Source organism: Gopherus flavomarginatus, chromosome 24, assembly GCF_025201925.1.
Source record: "Gopherus flavomarginatus isolate rGopFla2 chromosome 24, rGopFla2.mat.asm, whole genome shotgun sequence".
Lineage (NCBI taxonomy): Eukaryota > Metazoa > Chordata > Testudines > Testudinidae > Gopherus > Gopherus flavomarginatus.
Genome location: NC_066640.1, coordinates 2,865,084 through 2,889,223, shown reverse-complemented (window position 1 = coordinate 2,889,223; position 24,140 = coordinate 2,865,084). Strand labels below are relative to the sequence as shown.

The following is a 24,140-nucleotide window of genomic DNA, read 5'->3' as shown; positions in this document are numbered from 1 at the left end:
ACTAGCATCTCCTCTAGAACTCGGTGGTAATAAAAAGCGTTGAGGTTGGAGTGATCCTGCCTCTGAAGTCCGAGGGTAGTTTATTTTTTTATGGAAATGTATTTCTTGTATATGTTACTCTCTTGGCCAAATAGAGTTAAATGTTTCTTGACCAATGGGTGTAATAGTTTCTCTTCAATGTGTCTGTGTGAAGGGTCTGGGGTGGGGGGCGCACATTCATGCATACATTATGGGAAATGTTGGCCTCATAGTGGGTTGGATAATATAACTTGGCATCTCAGTTGAGCTAAGCAGTGTTCTGGAGGCAACAGTTGCACATCCGTCATTGAGTTTGAGTTGAATTTTGCACTTAAAAGAGGGCTTCAGCCTCTTTGTTATGTATGAAAAATAGAGCATTATTCTTCCCAAAATTACAGCTCTTACTCTTTGAGCATAGAATGAATTTTCTGAGAATTTACAAGTAAATCCGTTAATTAGTATAGCAATTAAAAGTAATTTTAAAATGAGCCTTTAAGAAATCTAGAATATGTCAGACCTCCTTCCTCTCCTCCCCTCCCCTGCCATGGTCTTAAGGAATGAAACAGATGTCTCAAATTTCCCATATAGTTAAAACACGCTAATCTTGTCTGTAGGTGGCATATGAAGAATTTTTCGTTTAGGATTAGTAGCCATTTTTCCCTGTCACTCCTCAAAACCAAAAGTTTCTTCTACAGCTGAGAGAATTCAGAGTAGAACTGCACTTTCAAAATGACTGCCACCTCTTGTTCTCAGGGGACTAAGGCCACAAGAACCCTTGAGCAAACATGGCTGCTCTCTTTCTTCAGCTGCTCCTCAGAGATTTTTCCTCAGGGCTTGTCTACATCACAAAGTTGCAGCGCTGGTGAGGGGGTTACAGCGCTGCAACTTAGGAGGTGTACACATCTGCAGGGCATCACCAGCGCTGCAACTCCCTGTTTGCAGCGCTGGCCGTACTCCCGTTTTGTCTCGGGTGTAGAGGATCCAGCGCTGGTGATCCAGCATTGGTAATCAAGTGTAGACACTTACCAGCGCTTTTCTTGACCTCCGTGGAATAAGCAGGTATCCCAGCATACCTGAGGAAGCCTCTCTGGTAATCAAGCAGGTCTCCTTCCACGCGGTTTGCTCCGGTGTTCTCCGAATCCCCCCCAAGCGGGTCTCCTTCCCAGCGGTTTGCAGGGGGGTTCGGGGAACGCGAGAGCAAACCGCGGGGAAGCAGGTCTCCTTTCCCGGTTTGCTCTCGCGTTCCCCGAACCCCCGTGCAAACAGGTCTCCTTCCCAGCGGTTTGCAGGGGGGTTCGGGGAACGCGAGAGCAAATCGCGGGGAAGCAGGTCTCCTTTCCCGGTTTGCTCTCGCGTTCCCCAAACCCCCGTGCAAGCAGGTCTCCTTCCCCGCACCCCCGAGCAAGCAGGTCTCCTTCCCCGCCGTTTGCAGGGGGGTTCGGGGAACGCGAGAGCAAACTGCGGGGAAGGAGACCTGCTTGCTCGGGGGCTCGGGGAACGCGAGAGCAAACCGCAGGGAAGGAGACCTGCTTGCACGGGGGTTCGGGGAACGCGAGAGCAAACCGCGGGGAAGCAGGTTTCCTTCCACGGTTTGCTCTCACGTTCCCCGAACCCCGTGCAAGCAGGTCTCCTTCCCCGCACCCCTGAGCAAGCAGGTCTCCTTCCCCGCTGTTTGCAGGGGGGTTCGGGGAACGCGAGAGCAAACCGCGGGGAAGGAGATCTGCTTGCTCGGGGGTTCGGGGAACACTGGAGCAAACTGGGGAAGGAGACCTGCTTTCCCGCGGTTTGCTCTTGCGTTCCCCGAACCCCCCTTGAAGCCGCCCAACAGCGCTGCAGTGTGGCCACATCTAACACCACTTGCAGCGCTGGTTGCTGTAAGTGTGGCCACTCTGCAGCGCTGGCCCTATACAGCTGTACTAATACAGCTGTAACAACCAGCGCTGCAAAATTGTAGATGTAGACATACCCTCAGTCTGCTGACAGCATAAGTGGTCAACATCTTCCCTGAGGGCAGCTTGGCTTCACTCTTTCTGGGAACAATGGGAAGCACTGGCCATTTTGAAAAGGACTCTTAACTGAGGATAGCTCATGACTTCAGTCCCACTGAGAACAATGGGAGACAATAACCATTCTGAAAAAAGGATAAATCTTCGGGAGTTACCATTAAGGAGAAGATTTTAGGTACCAGCCTCAGCTGACAGATAAAGTTTCAGTTATGAAAAATAATGGCAAAATAACACCATTAATCTTAAATAGTTAATTTCAAAAGTTACGGATAGGATCATGTACTGATAGGATCATCGCTTCTCGGCCTCGTAGCTGAGGGATGAAAACATTACCTAAGTTGTATCTTCATAACAGGAAGAAGATAAAGGAGGGGGAATTTTCAGGACAAAGGAGGGCGAAAGTGGGATGTACACTCTGGCTGCTTTGGCAAAACAGCTAGCTGGCCTGTATGCTTTGGCTGCCTTGAGCTACTCCAAGGTGAGGGCAAACCAGTCAGAGTATACTGATTTGGCCATAAAAGTTAAAATTTAAAAAATGATTGATTCATCAACTCTCCAAATCATTGCTCGGTATTCATGTGTGACATTTTTAATTAAAAGGAAATTCCCTGGCACAAACTACATTAAGATGGAGTTAACTCTGAGCGCACATATCAATAAGGTTAAGATTTGGTCATGGGTATTTTTAGTGAATCATAGAATATTAGGGTTGGAAGAGACCTCAGGAGGTCATCTAGTCCAACCCCCTGCTCAAAGCAGGACCAACCCCAACTAGATCATCCCAGCCAAGGCTTTGTCAAGCTGGGCCTTAAAAACCTCCAAGGATGGAGATTCCACCACCTCCCTAGGTAACCCATTCCAATGCTTCGCCACCCTCCTAGTGAAATAGTGTTTCCTAATGTCCAACCTAGACCTCCCCCACTGTAACTTGAGACCACTGCTCCTTGTTCTATCATTTGCCACCACTGAGAACAGCTGAGATCCATTTTGGACCCCCCCTTCAGGTAGTTGAAGGCTGCTATCAAATCCCCCCTCACTCTTCTCTTCTGCAAACTAAATAACCTCAGTTCCCTCAGGCTCTCCTCGTAAGTCATGTGCCGCAGCCCCCTAATCATTTTTGTTGCCCTCCGCTGGACTCTCTCCAATTTGTCCACATCCCTTCTGTAGTAGGGGGACTAAAATTGGACACAGTACTCCAGGTGTGGCTTCACCAGTGCCGAATAGAGGGGAATAATCACTTCCCTCAATCTGCTGGCCATGCTCCTACTAATACAGCCCAATATGCCATTGACCATCTTGGCAACAAGGACACACTGCTGACTCATATCCAGCTTCTTGTCCACTGTAATCCCCAGGTCCTTTTCTGCAGAACTGCTGCTTAGCCAGTCAGTCCCCAGCCTGTAGCAGTACATGGGATTCTTCCTTCCTATGTGCAGGACTCTGCACTTGTCCTTGTTGAAACTCATCAGATTTCTTTTGGCCAAATCCTCCAATTTGTCTAGGTCACTCTGGACCCTATGTCTACCCTCCAGTGTATCTACCTCTCCTCCCAGCTTAGTGTCATCTGCAAACTTGATGAGGGTGCAATTAATCCCATCATCCAAATAACTGATAAAGATGTTGAACAAAACTGGCCCCAGGACCAATCCCTGGGGCACTCCGCTTGATGCCAACTCGACATCAAGCCGTTGATCACTACCCATTGAGCCTGACAATCTAGCCAGCTTTCTGTCCACCTTATAGTCCATTCATCCAATCCATACTTTTTTAACTTGCTGGCAAGAATACTGTGGGAGACCATATCAAAAGCTTTGCTAAAGTCAAGATATATGACACCCCTGCTTTCCCCATATCCACAGAGCCAGTTATCTCATCACAGAAGACTATCAGATTGGTTAGGCCCTTGGTGAATCCATGTTGAATGTTCCTGATCACAGTCAGGGACAGGTTGCAGGCAATAAACAAAAATTCCTGGAAGCTCATTGACCCATCCCTGACTTTTACTAAAAGTACCTGGAAGAGGTGGGGGGACAGAGCACTGTTGGGGCTTGCAGCTGCTCCAGCCTCATCGCTGTGCCAGCCCCAGGGGGCTCACAGTTAACACATTGAGATTTGTTTTAACTTTAACCTTAAGATACAGAAATGCAAAGTTAGGGACTCAAACAACCTTAACTCTGCTTTGTAGTCACACCACTCTTGTGTTTAAATATCAGTTTAATCTAATCTGGAGCCACAAACTCTTAACGTGTCTCAGTAAAACCATACAATAACCATATGACTATAGTAATTCCCTTCACTTCTGTGCAACGACAGCTAGTAATTTAGCTTCTTGTGTCCAAAACCTCTCAATGAATTTCCTATTTTATAAAGTAAGAAATTCATTAAGTGGAGAAGAGCTTTCTGTTCCCTTAGAGCCAAAGTCCACATTGAATAAATGGTGAGAGTTGTGCAGCGGCTGCAAGCTGGCCATAAAGCAACTGAAAGTCACAGAGATGTGTAACTTGCACTCATTTGCCATGCAAGGAGTGTGCAAAACGAGTGTAACTTACATGTATTTGGGATTGTGTGGGGACCAGTTCATGACTCATAATCAAGTGCATGTGGGAATGCTGAGGATGGTCTGAGTGTAAGATAAAGTCTGGGGGGATGCAGCTTCAGGATGTATCTTAAATCTTCCTGTCAGTTCCTTTTCCTGCTGCATCTCCCCCTGAGGGCCTTACCTGTGTCCTGTTGAGGCCCTATTGTGCCCTCAGGAACATGGGTGTGAACCTTTGGGGTTGAATTCTTCTCCCATTTAAAGGTGTGCAACTTCACTGATTGCTGCACCTGATAGTGATGCCTGACTTGAATCCTTGGTGCATAAATTGCATTCTTTTACATTTGTCTTGCATGCTAAATCTTGCAAGTTACCCTATACCTGCTGCACTGACCCCACAGTTTGTGTCCATGGGGGCAGGACACAGTTACTCCAACTTGCACTTGGCCAGCCTGGCCCAAGGATTCTAGCAATGTCCTCACAATGATGTCCTAACTAATGCATGTCTCTGTATCCCTTAGAACTAACAAAATATCCCTGAGTTAATACCTGTTGAAAATGTCTTTGGCTGCAGAATACACAGTCCTGAATCCTAAGTGCAGCCACTGCAAATCATGCAACATTTATATCTATTTTTGTCCATGTAGAATGGGCTTATACCCTGCATGGACATAGCACTTTTTCCCTCTGTATCTTAAAGCACAGAAAGGTGGCTCATCAAGAGTAACCCCATTGTACAGGCAGCATAACTAAGCACATAGATTTGAATCTCTCCAAGAGGTATTGTAGTGAATAAGACCAGTGTCTCATCTGAGAGCTCTTGGTTCTGTTCCCAGCTTTGTCCCAAGCTTTCTGTCCCCTTGCATGACTTGCTTCACAATCTATAATGGGAGTAATGACATTTGCCTACTTCCCTAGGTTAGGACTATGGGGCTTCCCCCCTCCCAAAAAAAAGGGGGTTGTGATGCAAAGAGAAGTGAGACCTTTTAGTGGAAGAAGTGACACAGTAACTCAAGATCTCCTGGCTTTCCCACAGGGAAAGAGGCCATTTTGGTGGGAATGCAGAGCAGCAGACTGCATGTGTCCATGGGCTCATTTTAACAGACCCTATGTTTCCCAGAAACATTTTGGAGTAATTCATGGGACAGGAGGATTCAGTTGGCCTACACTTTCAAAAATGAGTTTTAGGGCCTCCATTTTTGGATATCCAACTTCAGACACCAAGGGTTTGATATTTTCAAGGAGCTGAGTACCCACAACTCCAGCTGAAGTCCATGGAATCTACAGATGCTCAGCACCTTTGGATGTGATGCCCTAGTCTAAAATTAGGTCTTTACAGAGTCTGCTAATGTAACTAAGGACAAAATTGAGCCCTATGTGGCTATCCAAAAATTGAGGCATCCAAAATGAATGGACACTTTTGCAAATGGAAGCTTTCGGGGCCGGATTTACACCTTAGGCACAGCATCTTCAGTGCCCCTCCTGCCTACAGTTGACCTTTGTGGTGCACGCAGTTTTAGAGAGATAAGGTGCCCCTAGAATACTGGCACCCCAAGGCACTTGCTTACCGTGCCTAATTGGAAATCCAGCCCTGGAGGCTGTAGTGTGAAGCTAAGTTGTCTGTGCACAGATGCACCATGCAGTTGTCCTTAGTGACACAGGCGCTGACCTTCTAATGTGCTGGGGGGGGGCTTGATCCCTGGCTCTGCCTCAGGCCTTGCCCCCACTCCACCCCTTCCTCCAAGGCCCCCGCCCCACTTCTTGTCTCCCGTTCCTCTCCCTTCCCCAGTGTGCCGCACCCTCGCTCCTTCCCTTCCCTCACAAAGCCTCCTGCACACTGTGAAACAGCTGATTGCAGAGGGTGGAAGGCGCAGGGAGGGAGGGGGATGCACTGATCTGTGGGGCCTGCTGGGAGTTAGGGAAAGAGCTGATAGGGGACTGCCAGTGGGTGCTCAGCACCCACCGTTTTTCCCTGTGGTGCTCCAGCCGTGGCACCTGTGCTTAGTAACACTTACGAACTTCACAAAATCTGCTCCTGTAAAGGCTTAGAACCTAATTTTCAGATATAGACAACTCTAGCTCTTTGGGGCAGGGAGTGTCTTTTTGTTCTGTGTACAGCGCCTGGCACCATGGGGGCCTCCTAGAATCCTAGAGACTAGGGCCAGAAGGGACGCCCCAGATCATCTAATCTGACATCCTGTAGATCACGGCCACCTACCCTGCCCTGCACTTGCACCTGCACCTGCACCTGCACATTAACCCCAACAACCAACATGAGACCGAGGTGTTACAGCCCACAGGAGACTAGATTGTTATATGGCACAGGCAGAGAAGAGGAGGGACTGAGGTGCATCGGGGTTTGAGGCTCCTGTAATGGCAGGGAAATGATTAAATTATATAGAACCAGATAGTCCTTGGAAGGTGAAAAGTCCACAATGTCGCTGCCAATCTGACTTGGGGAAAAATTCCTTCCCAACCCCATATAAGGCCACTAGTTAGCTCAGGGGTAGTCAATAGGCAGACCATGGGCCAGATCCAGACCGCCAGACACTTTGGAATGGACACCAAAATCTTTTTATTTACTTATTATTGGTGTTATATTTTTTATTATTTCCTCTGGAGTCTGGACCTCGACTATACCTTGAGCAAGAAATTTGGACCTTGACAAATAATTGACCATCCCTGAGTTAGGATCAGCCAAGCACCTGAGAGAGAGAGAATGCCCAGTGCCACCTCACAGCCCTGTCCCTCTGTCCAGTGTCCCATCTCCAGCTGTGGCCATCCCTGATGCTCCAGAGGAAGGCAACAAAAACAAAAAAAACAAACAAAAAACTAAAAAAAACCCAGCCCCTCCCAGAGTACATTGGCTTGGTCCATGAATGGGGCACCTAGGCACTATGACAATACAAATAATAATAAACTATCAAATCAAGGCCAGTTTCCTTCAGAGAAAGGAAGGGCTCTACTCCTCAGAGAGCTCTACTTCTCTGCCAAAGTCAGCCCTTTGGACTATCGGGCTGTTCCAATTATTTTTACATCTTGGGGAAGGGGTCTTATTTCCACTCTGCCTCCTGTCAGGAACGGGTGACTTGGTTTTGCTCTGATGCCTGACTATGAAATTCACCTTCAGGCTTTTCAACCTTCAGTTTCACAGGTGAACTTTTCAGGAAGTTCCGAGTGACGGAAAACTCAGGTTATAATTACAGAGGTGCTCAGGCAACCGTAAGCAGAGCGTGTCGTGGGGTGCTCCTCACTGTAACCAAGGGTGGTAAGATGACGTATAGGCCAAAGAAGAAATGCAGCTTGTGCACCACTGCTTGAATTCAGACTTGTATCCTGCACTGCAGTCCACAAGGGGGCTGTGTAACTTATCAATGGAATGGTCGCAGCCTCCCAGCTGTGTGCCTGTGCACTGGGGTTTGTGAGAGACTGGTGGAGTTCACTCATAATGACCTTTTTCTATCATTCTTGCCCCTGTGGGTACAGAATAAGGAGACTGCAATCAACACATACACCCTGAGATTTCCGGGAGCCCAATTACAAGTGACTGTGACCAGGGGAAGCAGACATCAGGGTTCCACCTAATCAATTACCTGGCTAACAAGGGAGTCTCCGGTCTATCTCCATCCCAGCCCCCTGGTGTAAGGCCTTTGCAAGCCCTCTGACCCATTGTGGGATTCAATTTCTTCTCCTCAGCCACAGAGGCAGGGCACAGAGATGCAGCAGGGATGGTGTGGGATGGTCATTTCATTTTCCAACCTGATAGAAGCTAGAAGGTAAAAAAAGAACAGGGGGAGTCATTGTGCACACCAGACTCTGTACCCTCCCTCCCCACCTAGTGCCCCACCTCAGTGCCACTTTCGCCCCGGTCTGTCTTACATGCCCTATACAATGAGCTCATCCCTGCACCCTCTGTCTTCTCCTCTGTGCCTAATACCTACTCTGCCCTCTCCGCTCTGCAACCTCTCCCTCACAGCAGTGCTTGCAGGCCTGCCATCGTTTCTAACGTGACACTAGTGACCTTTTACAGATACAGAACCTGACAGCCCAGTTTCTTGTAGTTTCTACCATGACTTTGCTCAACCACATAACAAAGTGAGGCCCTGACAGCTACCCTTGTGGCCTCTTTTAGACCAGGAAAAAAGGTGCTTCTTTCAATTGTATTAACTCAGTGGAACTAGCTTTGCCTCAGTTGAAAGAAGGACCTGTTTTCCTAGTCTAAACAAGGTCTGTGAGAGCTCTTTGGGGGTTATATTGCAGTCCCAGAAACCAATATACAGGCTAGAGAGAATTCTTCGCTGTGCGTAGGAAAGGTCCATGGTACTTCTGCTCCTCCATAGCTCAGGAACTTTCCTGCTTGTTTATTACTGAGCATGAAAAAAAGAAACTTCTTCCCAGTTGAAGGGTTCAGCTTTGCTAAAGAAAGAAAAAACAGCAAGGAGTCTGGTGGCACCTTAAAGACTAACAGATCTGTTAGTCTTTGAGGTGCCCCCGGACTCCTCGTTGTTTTTGTGGGTACAGACTAACACGGCTACCCCTCTGATAAAGAAAGAAAGGCAGAAAGGAGGGCCCAGATACCTGCCTTGGGCTGCTCTCCAGAGGGAATGCTCTCAGATCTCCTATGACTCTGACTCTGGTGTATTTGTTTACCAAAGAGCTAGGGTTAATCTAAAGTCTGGCGTTGAAAAGAAACAAAAGACGGTTATCTCCAGAGAAAAGGCCATTCAGTGCAATGAATGAGGCTGAAGAACTTGAGTCTCTTTTAAATGAGACAACTTAAAAATGACTCCAAGCTACTGAGAGCTTAATTAGGTTGAAAGTGGTGGTGAGAACAAAGGCCCCCAAGGGAGAAATCCCCCATCCTGGGGTGGAAAACCTGCCATTTCCAAGCAAGGCTTTGAAGTGTGGCTGGAACCCGCTCCCCTAGACAAGTTGGTGATGAGATTCCATTACTGCTGAGGCCACTTTGGTGTTTATTCAGATCACAATCTTGGCAACATATGTCAGCAATATACAGACCCATTTGTCTCTGTTGCAAGCGCCTTCTCCCCTGCTAAGGGAGCTCTGGCTATAAATATCGGAGATAGGAATACTGGAGACAATTCAGTGTCTTCAAGGGTGCAGCTATGAGGGATCTTTCACTGGCGACTGTGCTTCTCAGTGGCCTCTTCTGTATTCCCAGCCTTGTCAGTAAGTCTCATTTCTCTTTTCTTCCTATGGTTTTTACTGGTCTGTGTGCTGATTTTAAGGAGTAAAGGACTTGTGAATGTGCTGCGGTCAAGTGTAAAATTATTTTAATATCCAATTGATCCTTTATTGGAGACCTGGATCATCTCTGCTTGTCTGCTCCCTCTTCTATACAGTGCTGAGGTGATTGTCAGACATCAGCAATAAGCTGGGTCATGATTCTGCCACGCTGAGTAAAGTGAGAATGGGGATGGCTGAATCAAGGACTTAATTAATGATAATTAATGACGGAGTGTATACAGTCTATCCTTGCCGTGGAGTAGTCTTGGAGATCTAATGGGTCATTTCCATTTTTAACTACTTTGATCCTGCTTATTCCTTAAATCAAAATCATAAAGTTAAAGAAATGAGGTCTGTGTGCCTTCCGCTTGGAGCTCAAACTCCCCTTCCAGCTAAAGAAGGAAGGCAGCACAAGCTGTAAGCTAGTGATCATATGAGCTTTATGTTTTGTGAGTGCAGGTGCAGGAGCCATCAGCAGGAAGAGTGAAGGAAGAAACTTGTTTGCAGAGAGGGGCTGCTGCAGGAGGCAGAGCCATTCCATTTATATTGGGCACGGTAAGCGAACTTCTCCTTTTAGGCTCTGAGAAGCCTGATTCCTTTAAACATTCCCTCTCATGTTCCATCATCAACATCCCTCTGGACACTCTATGAATACTCACAAGACTTCACTGTCATTTTATTCCCAAAGAGCTAAGGTCTGAAGTAAGTAAATGTAATGGTAACACCCCAAGGCATGCTGCCTAATCAACCTCTGGGATGCTGCACTCCTAGCAAGATCCTTAAAAGGCTGATGCTACTGCTCACTTACATAAGCAGGTACTAAAAGCACATTTCACAAAATATTAGTGGGAAGATTAGTTAATTGGTCGATACATTCTCCTGAACAAAAGTTTTATTTTCTGTACCAAATGTATTGAACTTACTCTCAAGACAAATGTTTGCATCCTTTCAAAGTTGCATTAGCTCAGAGGCGTATTGTACCAGAACGACTTGATTGTCAGGAGTAATCTTGGGAGTGCTGTGTTGGTCCCAGGCTATTAGAGAAACAAGTTGGGTGAGGTAACATCTTTTTTGACGGTGAGTGCAAATTAGGAAATATTCAGTTTACTATATTCATACTGATGATACCGTTGCATCTGATGAAGTGAGCTGTAGCCCACAAAAGCTTATGTTCAAATAAATTAGTTAGTCTCTAAGGTGCCACAAGTACTCCTGTTCTTTTTGAGGATACAAACTGACATGGCCGCTACTCTGAAAAAAGTGAATAGTAGTATCACATCCAAGTTGAGACAAACTTTCTGCTGTGGCTTGGAGTTTGGAGCTGTTAGGCACTTTCTGAAGTTTTCATGGCAAAGGAACGGAGGAAAAGGGAATAGAAGAGATGATAGTTCCCAACCCCCCTCTACATTTTTACAGCACAGAGAAGTCTAGGAGCAACAAGCAGAGTATGTCCTTCTGTAGCTTATCTGGACAGCTCTGGAGATGGTTTTTGCCTGCTCCCTTTTGCTCTGATAAGCATGCGGCTTTTATATAGCCCTCATGATTACAGACACCTGTGAAACACCTCAGAAAGCCTCAGTCATTTCAGTTGTCTTATTATACTGTCATGCTTGTGAAGAATACGTTCATATTAGTGACTCATTTAGAGGTAGCACCAGGCTTTCTGTAGTGAGGCCTCGTCTGTATTCAAACTTGCACCAGTTTAACCAAAGGTGTGATTTTAAACCAATTGAGTTAAAGTGATGAAAGACACAGTGTGGATGCTCTTAATTCAATTTAAACCTGGAGTATATCAATTTAGTTTAAGTAGATTCCTTATTAAGTTAAACTGAATTGATATAAACCTGGTTTAAACTGAACTAAGGCTACGTCTACAGTAGCACTTTTGTCAATAAAACTTTTATCAGTCACGGGTGTGAAAAAACACATCCTTGACTGACGTAAGTTTCACTGACAGAAGTGCTGGTATGAAGATGCTCTCCTGCTGACACAGCTACCACCGTTCATTGGAGATGGTTTTATTCTGCTCACAGGAGAGCTCTCTCCCACCGACTCAGGTCTGTAGTGCAGACATAGCCTAAGTGTCCACACAAGGCCTTGTCTACAGGAGAAAGTTGCAGCGGTTTAACTAAGGCCCTGCCAACACTTACAAGCTGTACGGTGCTGATGCACAGCTGCAGGAGTGCTTGTGTAGCATGTTATGCTGATGGGAGAGAGCTCTCCCATTGATAGACTAAAATCAGCTCAATGAGATGCTCTCCTGCCAACATAGTGCTATGCCCACGAGTGCTTACAATGGCAAAACTTACTCTGAGCGACAGTTCTGCTGACACAAATGTTAGTGTAGTCATGGCCTAATTGTGTGATTTTAAACTGGTGTAAACTTCTATGCGGACACTTAGTTTGGTTTAAAGCAGGCTCATTGTGGTTCAGCCTAAATCAACTGGGAACAGATTTAATCTAAACTAAAGTAAAAATGTCCACACTGGGGTATGCACTGATTTAATTGAGATTGATTTTTAAACCAATATAAAATGAAACTGAAGCAACTTTGAATATAGACAAAGCTGCTGGAGAAAACTAGTCAATTTTCTGAAGTATTTCTAGGGGAAACAATTATTAGCTGATAATCACTGGTGTTTCACAGACATGAAATGCCCAACCTGAGTGTGTGAGACTTCCTCAGGTGGTGTGAGGACCAGCTTGAATGCTCTATTTGCCCATGAATTAGAGAGTTTACCCGACACTCCTACTATCTTGGTTAAATAATTCAACTACAATAGAACTTCTCACATTCTCCCTTTGCTAATATGCAGACTTAGTGATTCTCACCAAAGTACTGGTGGTCTTCCTCCTTCTTTAAAAACTAGATGGCAGAGACATTGTCATGTGACTTCCTATTACTGAGACCTTATTGCTTTTTGTAAAATATGCTAGAGTGAATTTGCTGGTCTACTACAAAGTATATCACCAGGAATCACAGTCAAAATAAATGACCACATTACATTTCTGGATCTGGTGTGTTTGTTCTTTGCAGAATTCGCAACCGTCTGCAGCAGAGGTTTCTTTCCGTTTGTCAGTTCTTTGAGGCATGGATCAGCTTTCTGTTTTGCGTTTGTACAGCACCTAACACAATCCGGGCCTGATCCATGGCTGGGGCTCCTAGGCACTAGCACAATACAACTAATAAATATCAATTATTTCCTCATTCTGTGGGGTTTCTGACTCCATCTTTCCTCTGTTCACAGACATCTCTGGCAGTCCTGTAAGTCTGGATGTTGGAATGTGCAGGTCCCACTGTTTATCCCAAAGGATAAACTCCCATCAGTCTGGATTTCCCAAACATTCCTCTATGCTGGACTTTCTTAGAACTAAAAAGGTGAGAAATGTGCATCTCCGTGTTTTGCTATCCCCACAATGGGAGCAGTTACATCCCGAAGTTGGTCATGCATCATGGTTTTTCTATATGCTCCTAAGTAGATATCCTGAAATATACTAAACTATTCATCTAACATATTGTCCTGCCAGCTGACAAACAAGTGAGATAACTGAGTTACAGGAAAGGAAACGAATTCTCCTTGGGTGTCAAACACCTGCTGTGAGAGAAACAGCCAGAGCTCAGTTGTAGATGGAGATTCGCAAATCAGACAAACACTTGTCAGGGATTTGTCCTGCCTCGGTGCAGGGGACTGGACTAGAAACAGCATTGCCAACTCTCATGAGAATTATTGTTTTCCTTAAAGCCTTGGTCCCAGGAGTCAAGTGGTATGTGATGATTTCAGCCTTCACTCCTAAAGAAAACTAAGTTTCTGGCCCGCGTAGCTGAGGAGGAAGCTTCAAAATGTGACCCCAGTGCAGCCTACAGGCTTGAAAAGCAGAAGGCGAATAAAAAGAGCAGCAGCTCTATTATTTGTACATAAAATCGCATGATTGTAAAGTCAATCTCATGATTTTTGGTGAGCCTGACTCATGGTTTTTGAACATTTGGGGTTGGCAATGCTGCTTCCAGGCCTATATTTTGATGATTCTGCAGTGTTTCCTACATTATAATATCTTGACTAGATGGTGTTTGATGGACTTTAGGACAGTGGCATAGCTAGGACAGGAAAAGTATGTGGGCCCCAGCAATGACGGGGGGCGAGGAGGGCAGGAGGGAGGGGGGCCCTGAGAGGGGGGCAGGAGGGATCCAGTGCCCTGGGAGGGGGGACAGGCGGGGATGAGGAGGCCATGGGGCTCGAGCTCTGCCCGCCCCTCCTGACCCCAGCCCTGTGTCCATCAGCCTGGCCACGTGGCGCATCCCTCTCCTACTGGCGCTGCGCGTTGCTTCCCTGGTCTCTGGCCCCAGCACTAGACCCTCCCCCACAAGGCACACACACAAACACACCCCGGCAGAGCTAACTCTGGGGCTGGAGACTGGGGCAGCAGCACACAGCGCCGGTAGGAGAGGGACATGGCCGGGCTGATGGACACCGAGACAGGGTCAGGAGTCTCAGTCTGTGGATTCAGGGGACTCTGGCTCCGATCTGGGTGGGCCATGGCCCACTGAGGTCCACCTGTGGCTACGGCCCTGCTTTGGGATCACTTAACATCCTCCCCACCCTTGCAGCCTCACACTGGTGCTGGTACTTTAACCCACATCTGCTCTACACTAGGTCCCAGTAGTTAAAAACTTCTTTCCTGAGCTTGTCAGTTTGCACAGGTGGGAAGAGGCCAAATGCATTTTCCTGTCTGAGTCAGTAAAATTGGCAGCCACAGAATCAGATTATTTGTTGTGGTGTTAGCCTCTCTCTGCTTGGCCAGTGGGGCTCTCACAGCAGATCCTTCGTGGGGATACTTTCCCTCCCTGGGTGTAAAATAACCATGGGACACTTCAGCCAAGACAAAGAACCCTAATCAATTAACAAACTGACAAGAGCCTGTGCTGTTAAGGACTTGTCTATACCCGAAAGTTGCAGCATTTTAACTGTGTCAGTATAACTAAAACAGTACAAGCCCTTAGAGTGGACACAGTTACCCTGGTATAAATGTGATCTGTACCAGGATAGTTATTCCTGTAGAGGGAGGGGCAGTATTCATAAGCATATTTTCCACTCCACTTTCCAATTCATTAATGTAAATATTGACTAGTACTTGGACTAGGACACAGCCCTACAGGACAGCGCTGGATACATGCCCCCAGTTTGACAGTGTACCATTGCTAACCATAGGTGCCAATTTTCTCTGGTGCTGCTGAGTGCCCGCACCCCCCTGCCCCTTTCCCTGCCCATGGCCCCGCCCCCATTCCAACCCCATCCCCAAAGTCCCCTCCCTAACTCCGCCCCCTCCCTGCCTCTATTGGATCTCTTCCCCAAATCCCCACCCTGGCCCCGCCTCCTCCCCCAGTGCGCTGCGTTGCCCCTCCTTCCCCCTCCCTCCCTGCCCCGCGAATCAGCTGTTTCGTGGCACAAGTGCTGGGAGCCAGGAGGGAGAAGCAGGATGCGGCGGCGGGCTCACGGAGGAGGCGGAGGTGGAGGTAAGCTGGAGCAGGCGGGGTGGGGAGCTGCACGAGTATGTTTTTTCAACCAGTTTTGCATCCATCTTACAGTAATTTAGACCCACATTTCCCTACTTTGCTTATGAGTATGTCATGAGGGAATGTGTCAAAAGCTTTACTAATGTCAAGGCAAATCATGTCTACAACTTCGCCCCATCTGCTAGACCAGTAACCCTGACAAAGAAGAAAAATAGGTTGGTTTGGTATGACCTGTTCGTGACATCTCCATGCTGACTACGCCTTATAACCCTATTATCCTCTAGGTGCTACAAACTGATTATTTAATAATTTGTTCCAGTATCGTTCCAGGTATTGAAGTTAGGCTGACTGGTCTATAATTACCCAGGTCCTCTTTGTTCCCTCCCCCCTTTTTTAAATATACCTGTTACCTTGTGCCTGTTCTGTGCAGTTGCAGGACAGGCAGATGGAGCTGCCTTTGTCGATTGGAGCAGAACGCTCCTGCCCTTTGGATTCCCATTGTGAACCCACTAGAGTTCGCATGGAGCGGATGCTGCTGTTTGAAGGGGTTCAGGAAGTGGAAGTGATTGAGGCCTGCCAGTGTAATGCAAGCCCAGAGGAGTGTCTCCGGCTGCCATCCCTGAAAACCTACTTTCCGGACACCCCACTGGAGTTCACGGTGGATGTTGGAAAGTGCTCCAGTCCAGCCCATGCAGGAGGTATGGAAAAAGAGGAGGAACTTTTCCCTCCTCATCTCTTGGGGTGGGCGAGAGGAGATGAGCTGAGGAGGTAAACACGGGGAAGGGGTTACTCCTCGTCATATCTCAGGGCTTGGAGCAGCACCTCAAATGCTACTATTGCAACCTGAGAACGCCAAGTGAAATCTAAAAAACTCCCTTATCCTTCTTAAAGCCATGTCTGACTCTTGGTTAGACAGGAGGGTAGTTCATATGATCTGGAATTTAATGCAAGCACCTTGCACTGAGGCAGCAGGGTGTATGGATTAGGTTTGGGGCTTGATGCTGAGGACTCCTGGGTTCTAGTCCCACCTCTGCTGTTGACCTGTAGTGCAACCACTTGATCTCTCTGTGCCTGAATGCCCTCTTCTGTAAAATGGGTTTGATGATAACTTTCTGCCTCTGTGAGTTGATGTGAGGACTGATAACGCCATGCACCTTTCACCTGAAGATAATTTACATGGAGTGCCTGCAGGCCCAGCGGGCTAACGGGATGCTGAACAGGTAGAGGGGTCACCCACCAGATGAGACATTACAGTGAGTGCACAGCAGCACTGCTGCAAGGTCTTCCAGGTAGCCACTCTGTGCCGACAGGAGAGAGCTCTCCTTCCTGCATAACTAAACCACCTCCTACAAGTGGCAGTACTTTTGGCAGCAGAGCATCTCCCACCAACATAGCACTGTCCACACTGGCACTTTTTTCAGTGAAACCTATGTTGGTCGGGGTGTGTTTTTTTCCTAACAGACAAAAGTTTTACCAACAAAAGTGCTTGTGTAGACAAAGCCTAAGTTTGCAGATGATATTGAAAGTGGAGGCTGAGCAAACAGTAACATAAGAACATAAGAACGGCCGTACTGGGTCAGACCAAAGGTCCATCTAGCCCAATATCTGTCTACCGACAGTGGCCAATACCAGGTGCTCCAGAGGGAGTGAACCTAACAGGCAGTGATCAAGTGATCTCTCTCCTGCCATCCATCTCCATCCTCTGACAAACAGAGGCTAGGGACACCATTCTTTACCTATCCTGGCTAATAGCCATTTATGGGCTTAACCACCATGAATTTATCCAGTTCCCTTTTAAACATTGTTATAGTCCCAGCCTTCACAACCTCCTCAGGCAAGAAGTTCCACAAGTTGACTGTGCGCTGCGTGAAGAAGAATTTCCTTTTATTTGTTTTAAACCTGCTGCCTATTAATTTCATTTGGTGACCCCTAGTTCTTGTATTATGGGAATAAGTAAATAACTTTTCCTTATCCACTTTCTCCACATCACTCATGATTTTACATACCTCTATCATATCCCCCCTTAGTCTCCTCTTTTCCAAGCTGAAGAGGCCTAGCCTCTTTAATCTTTCCTCGTATGGGACCCTCTCCAAACCCCTAATCATTTTAGTTGCCCTTTTCTGAACCTTTTCTAGTGCTAGAATATCTTTTTTGAGGTGAGGAGACCACATCTGTACACAGTATTCGAGATGTGGGCATACCATGGATTTATATAAGGGCAATAATATATTCTCAGTCTTATCCTCTTTACAGTGATGAACAGTGCACCCAGCTTGCAAAGGAGTGGGCAGTAGGTGACTAATGCATTTAACCAGAGACAAATACCAAATAATTGGAATAGTAGCAATGAACTTGTTTGGGAAATATGCACTAAATGGAACAATGGTCAGGTGTAAGTATATGGGAGTGAGGATTACTGTGGAAAAGATCCTGGAAACCCTCACTTTAGAACACAGCTGCAGAAAAGAGGTAAACAATCCTAGGGGCTTGTCTACCTGGGGAAATTGGCCAGGAGAGCTATTGTGGAATAAACTCTTATGAAATAACTGGCGGTGGAGACATTCTGTTCTAGAATTTATTCTGGAATAATTAGCCTGCTTTGTGAGCACACAGTTATTCCAGAATTAAAGTGACTTTGTGCCCTAAGTGATGTTTGACGACACAGGAAGGATTCGGATTCAGAATGCAGAACCTTACGTGGGGGAGGCGGATCCAAGGAGGATAGAGGTTATGACCAATGGAGTTCATGGTGCCTGAGAAGGGACTCAGGCTGTGTCTACCCTGCACACCTTACAACGGGGCAGCTGTGTCACTGCAGCCATGTCACTGCAGCCGCGCTGTTGCAAAGCATGCAGTGTAGCCGCTCTTTGTCACTGGGAGAGAGCTCTCCCGGCGATAAAATAAAACCACCTCCAACGAGGGGCGGTAGCTTCGTTGCTGGGAGAGCATCTCCTGCCAACGAAGCGCTGTCCACATCAGTGCTTTTCATCATTAAAACTTGTCGGTCAGGGGTGGTTTTTTTCACATCCCTGAGCGACAAAAGTTTTACTGGAAGTGCAGTGTTGACATAATTAGAGGCAGGTTTGAGGGATGAGCACAGTAGGTGAATGATCCTGCTAGAACAATCAGCAGGGAAACAGTTGCTAGTTAGATTTCAAAGTTAACTTCACATTGAAATAAGAAGGGTGCAGTTTACTTCATACTTTACAGGCCTGCGGACAGTAATTCCGGGCCCCAGGGCAGAACGGTCAATGGGCCCCCTAGAAAGGGATGTGCCCGTCCGGCTGCCTTCCCTGCTGCCGGTACCACCCCGTGCCCATCTAGGAGCCAGGGCTGGATTAACTTTTTGTGGCCCTGGTGCCAAACATATTTGTGGGCCCCCATGAGGGCAATGGAGCATGGTCCGGGGAGGTCAGTATCTGGAGCGAGAAGCCAGCCAGGGGCAATGGGGCAGGGCATGGAGGGGGAGGCCCTGCTTTGCCCAGCCCAGTGCAGGGCACTATTTACAAACAGGCCAGCGTGTCCGTTCCCCTCTGGGGTGGGCCCATGCTGTGCCAGAGAGTCCCCTCACCCAACACCCCCCAACTACCTATGCCCAGCCTCCCCCAGACCTGCTGGGTGCCCCCCCACCTACAGCCCCACCTCAACTGCCTGGTACCCTACACAGACCTCCCTACTGCCCAGCACCCCAACACACACAGGCCACCCCCACTGCACTGCACCCCCCAACAACCCCCCCACTGCCTAGCACTACAAAACACACAAAACTCCCCCACTGCCCAGTGCCCTCCACCCCCTCACAGCCAAGAACCCCCCACAGACCCACTCCCCATGACCTGTCCCCCAGCCGCACTCACTGGCCCTGCTGAGCCAGTGCAGAGCAGGGATCCCAGAACAGTCCTAGGGGGCAGAACACCTGAAGCTTGGGAGCACAGAGCGATCCCATCCCCCGGGGCCCCAGTCAGCCCTACCTGCATGGCGCTGGTTCCCACGGCAGAAAGGAGGCGTTTCCTTGCAGAGGCAGCACAGAGCAGCCACTGACTTCCCCAGCCTGCCACTTCTACAGAGTGGGCCCTGCGATTTAAAAGGGCCCGGGGCTCCCAGCCACTGCCACAACTGCAGCAGCGGCGGAAGCAAGGGGCCTCGGGCCCTTTTAAATCGCCTGGCCCCCTGGGCAGTTGCCCCTTTGCCACCCCCCATTGGCGGGCCTGATACTTTACCTGGAGTGACATCCAGCTTTGAACTTGTAACCTTCAGTGCTAAAACCTGAGTTTCTGCTACTGGACTTTAACAATCCAGTTCATCAGCTGTGAGCAGAAGCAGACACATGAGCAGAGCTCTTCAGGAAACAGAATTTCCATTCTGTGGGAAATTCTAACATTTCAAAATTTCCTTTTATCCTCACTTGGAATGAAAAGTTGAATTTTCAAAATTTACCATAAAACAAAAATTGCAAAAAATGTTTCAGACACATCAAAACTATTTTCTTGAAACATTTCAGTGGGGTTGAAAAGTTTCATTTGAACTTCATCGTTTTGACTTTTCTGTCATACCTTATCACCAAATATAGTTGAAATGATAAAGTCTAAACAAATTATTAAAATAACTTCCTGTTGAAAATTTTGTTGAAATTGATAGGATTTCATGAAACCTTTCAGTTTTGTCAAATTTTCCATCAGAAGGTTTTTGATTAGCTCTACTAATAAATATCTTATGCGGACCAGCCACTAGAGAGGGACAAAGACCCACTCTCCAAGTAAGATATGCAAACAGCAGCAGCACAGAAATAAGTCCAGAGAAACTTAGGGCTTGTCTACACTGTGACGTTGTCGACAAAACTTTTCTCTTTCACAGGTACTTAAAAAAGCCCCCCAGGGAAAGACAAAAGTTTTGCTGATGCAAGTGGCAGTGTGAACGCGGCTCTCCTGCCGGCAAAGCTAACGCCACTTGTGGGTCTGGAAAAGTGCTGACAAAATACTGACAGAGAACATTTACACACACTGCGTAGTGTAGACAAGCCCTTAGAAGAGAAAGGCCCAGATTTGTAAAGGTATATTGGCATTGCTGCACTCAGCGTTGCAATGCCTAGCTAATTTAGGAGCCTAAATCTCATTTTGAAAAGTCATTTAGGCACTTAGGGGGCCTAAATCCTATTGACTGCAAATGATATTTAGATCCCTAAGTGCCTAAATATCATAGGCTAAATTCCTTTTGTGCCTAAATCCCACAGGCTTGTTTAGGCTCCTAAATCAGCTAGGCACTGCAATGCTGAGTTCAGCAATGCCTAAATGCCTTTAAAAATCTGGTCCAAAGCCAATGGCATGATAAGGGACCTTTGGATGTGAACTGTGCGTGCTGTTCAGAGTCCTTGAACAGAGAGGGCATGTGTAGCATGTTGGCCTCCTCCAGCAGTACAGCACGTGTGTGATCTGGTAGGACACAGCCGACTAAGAACTAAATAATGCAGCACTACAGTGAGTGGAAGTATTGTATATGCAAATTGCACAGGTGTAAGGGCTGGAAGAATTAGGCCCTAGTCTCCAAGCTCAGTGGAGGCTTTTCTTTCCCTCAGGAAACCATATGTGGTTGGGGGAATGGGGTGTGGGAGACTGAGTGTAGTAGAGTCTCTCTCTACTTAAAATATCTTTTGTTCCCACACAGGAGACAGTGGGGTATGTGAGGAAGGATCTAGTGGTTAAAGCCCAGGGGTGGGACTCAGGAGATCTGGTTCCCTTCCTGGCTCTGCCTCTGACTTCCTGTGTCAGCTCAAATCACTTCCCTTTCTCTGTCTCCCATCTGTAAAGTGACAATAATGTCTGGGCTAAGATTTTCAAAGTTGCACAAAGGATGTGGACACCCAGTTCCCACTGGATGAATTTGGCCTCAGAATCCTGGAGGCAGATTTGAAAATCCACCAATAGTTCTCAATTTTCAGAAATAACCAGAGATTTGGGATGCCCAAATTGAGACACCTTGAGGGAGCCCAGTTTCCAAACAGTGCTGAGCACTCACCCTCTGGAAGTCTGGCCCCTTCCAGGCATCTGCTGCTGGGCACCTGATCACTGGTCAGTTTCGAACATTTAGGCCAATGACACCTTTCCTGTGTTGTCAAGTGCCTGGAGATGCACAGCTGGAAAAGCACAAAGTATTCTCACACCCTCTTTACAGCAGTCACAAAGGCTGAATGACTTGCTTGAAGGGCTGGGGGAGCTCCACCTGCAAGCCAGAGAACTACGGTTTGACTCCTGGGTCTGATTCTTATTTGCTGTATCACCTAGCCACCCTCCTCCACCTGTAAAACAGGGACCTTCATCCTTATTTACCAACCTCACCGGAGAACGTTCATCACCTCAATGAGCCAGTGTCTGTCAGACCTGTGTGAAAATAAGAGTGAAAACTCATGGAAGGGCAGGAAGTGTTCAACACTAAGATCCAAAGTGAAAGTGTGAAGCAGATGTGACATCAAAGTGATGTCTGCCAGCTCAGGCAGGGGGTCATGAGGAGACAAGCTAATCAAATCCAAAAGGCAATCCAGAAAAATCGAACATCACAATATGTTACTATGCTATCCAACTCCTCAAAGTAGCTCTGAGGACAATCCTTTCCTTTGCAAAGGGCTTTGGCTTCCTGTACGACGTAAAAGTAAATTCTCTTCTTCCCTAGACCTGTTGGTAGCTCGGCCATTAATATATTATTTTAAAAAAATTATTAAATATTCATTGGGTCTAAGTCTTGCAGCTCTTCCTCAGACATAACTCGAACTGATTTCGAAGATTGGACTTTGGGATTTGGTCCTTGGAGAAAAGCCTGTCTGTTGGGTGCATGATGTCTGCCTCTAGCACAATATCACTGCCATGTGCAGTGAAATCACCAAGAGAGCAACATAAAAATCAAAACAGTGGCTCGAGTTGGCAAAAAGTGTGCCCAGGGCTTGCTAACTGAGAGACCAGCTCTTCACCTAGAAAGTGAGCACTTTCCATGTTGTACTTTGCATGATTCAGGCCTGATCCTGCAGCTTCTCTGTACATAGAACTCATGTTGAAGATGCTCAGCAGGAATGCTGCACATGCAGTGGCCTCAGGACTGGGCCCTAAATTAAATTAAACTCTCATTCTCTTTCAGGCGGACTCTTCTGTGCACCTACAAAGTTTGATAGTGTTCTGATCAAGAGCCCAAATGGTGTTGAGGTGGTTCAAACTCTGGAAAACTGTGAAATGAAAGAAACCTGCTATCGAGTTTCCTATGTGGAATATTATTATGAAATCATACACAACTCTGCTGGGGACAGAGAGGAGCGACTGAAGGTTGGTCAATTGCATGCGGCTCTAAAAGAGTTGTATTGCTTTAACTATAAGCCATACATAAGCATACAATTCCCACTCTTGTGTGGATGCACATTAAACTGCCTTAAGGGTGCTCTATACCAGTATGGCTATTCCTATGCAGTTAAGGGCAATAGGTTATGTTGGTATAAGCAAATTTATACCAGCATAAGTGGGCCCGCACTATGGATTGTACTGGTATAATTATTTCATTAAAAAGTCACACATCTAATTGAAATAGTTACACCCGTACAGTATCTGTGTATTGCCCAGGTCTTATTTCCCAAACTCAGTTATAAAGCAATATGTTTTATTTTCTTGGGCAAAAAAATTCAGTCAAATGTTTAATGTGACTTTATCTTTAAAGTACCTCTGACCTAATGAAAGCTGCATCCTTTACCGGACTTAGTACTGTCCGTCAGTTAAAGATGGGTTAAAGTAACCCCTTGCATTTAGCCAGGATCAGGACACAGCACTGCTCCACAAGCAGGATTTACTGCCAAGTAGCTGAAATGCTGTCCTTTGGGCGTTTATCGGCAGGGTCTTGCAAGTGATTTTCTTGTCTTTGTTTTGCAAATCTTTTCAGGAAATTGATGTGGGACGGTGCTTGGGGAGCTGCACCTCAGGGAATCACTGCCTGCTTAGGTAAGCACAGCTGTTCACATACAGCCCCTCCCCTTACAGGAGGGTTAGCTACAGTCCTCTAAACATGCAGATTCCCTACAGAATGAAGGACAAATTCTGCACAGACTTATATCCATGTATCTCCATTGACCTGAATGCAACTGAATGAGTGTAAAGTCAGCATCCAAGCTGCCTCCAAGGGGTCTGTCATTTTCATTCAGTTGCCAGCTAGTACTGTATTACCATTGTTGTTGGGCTCCAGTGTCTCAGAGTTTGGTAGGTAACTGCACCAATATATTTTGCATTCAGTTCACTTGTCTTTCTTAAATTCACATCCCACATTGTTATTTCTAGCAAAGTCATGAGATTCGAGCAAGCAGCGGGTGCACTGTAAGAACCCGGACAAAGAACTTGCAAGCTTTCTTGTTCTATCAGACAGCCAAATGCACAGGCCATAGAACTTCCCCCAAATAATTCCTAGATCAGATCATTTAGAAAAACATCCAAGTCCTGATTTAAAAATTGTCAGAGATGGAGAATCCACCATGATCCTTGATAAATTGTTCCAATGGTTATTTACTCTCACCATTGAAAATATACACCTTATTTTCAGTCTGAATTTACCTAGCTTCAATTTCCAGCCATTGAATCATGTTCTACCTTTCTCCTTGAGATTAACCCTATAAGGCAGGTTTTCTAATCCTTTAATTGTTCTCGTGACTCTTCTCTGAACACTCTCCAGTTTATCAACATCCTTCTTGTTGGACACCAAAGCTAGCCAGGATCTGATTGCAGACACTATGGCAGTGATGGAAAGACAGCCCTGCTATCTGTGGCCGAAATTGCCTTCTCTGTCAATAGAAATCACAGCATGG

General features: G+C 46.7%; 1 protein-coding gene across 1 annotated transcript in view; it reads left to right on the top strand.

The window, feature by feature from the left end:
• POLE4 (DNA polymerase epsilon 4, accessory subunit) overlaps positions 1-24,140 on the top strand; it is a 37,784-nt gene that overhangs the window by 11,922 nt on the left and 1,722 nt on the right. Inside the window, exons 4-8 of the mRNA XM_050933795.1 lie at positions 10,267-10,362; positions 13,056-13,186; positions 15,750-16,017; positions 22,442-22,623; positions 23,228-23,286. Coding sequence (XP_050789752.1) covers positions 10,267-10,362; positions 13,056-13,186; positions 15,750-16,017; positions 22,442-22,623; positions 23,228-23,286 — 736 coding nt within the window. The remainder of the gene's footprint in view (positions 1-10,266; positions 10,363-13,055; positions 13,187-15,749; positions 16,018-22,441; positions 22,624-23,227; positions 23,287-24,140) is intronic.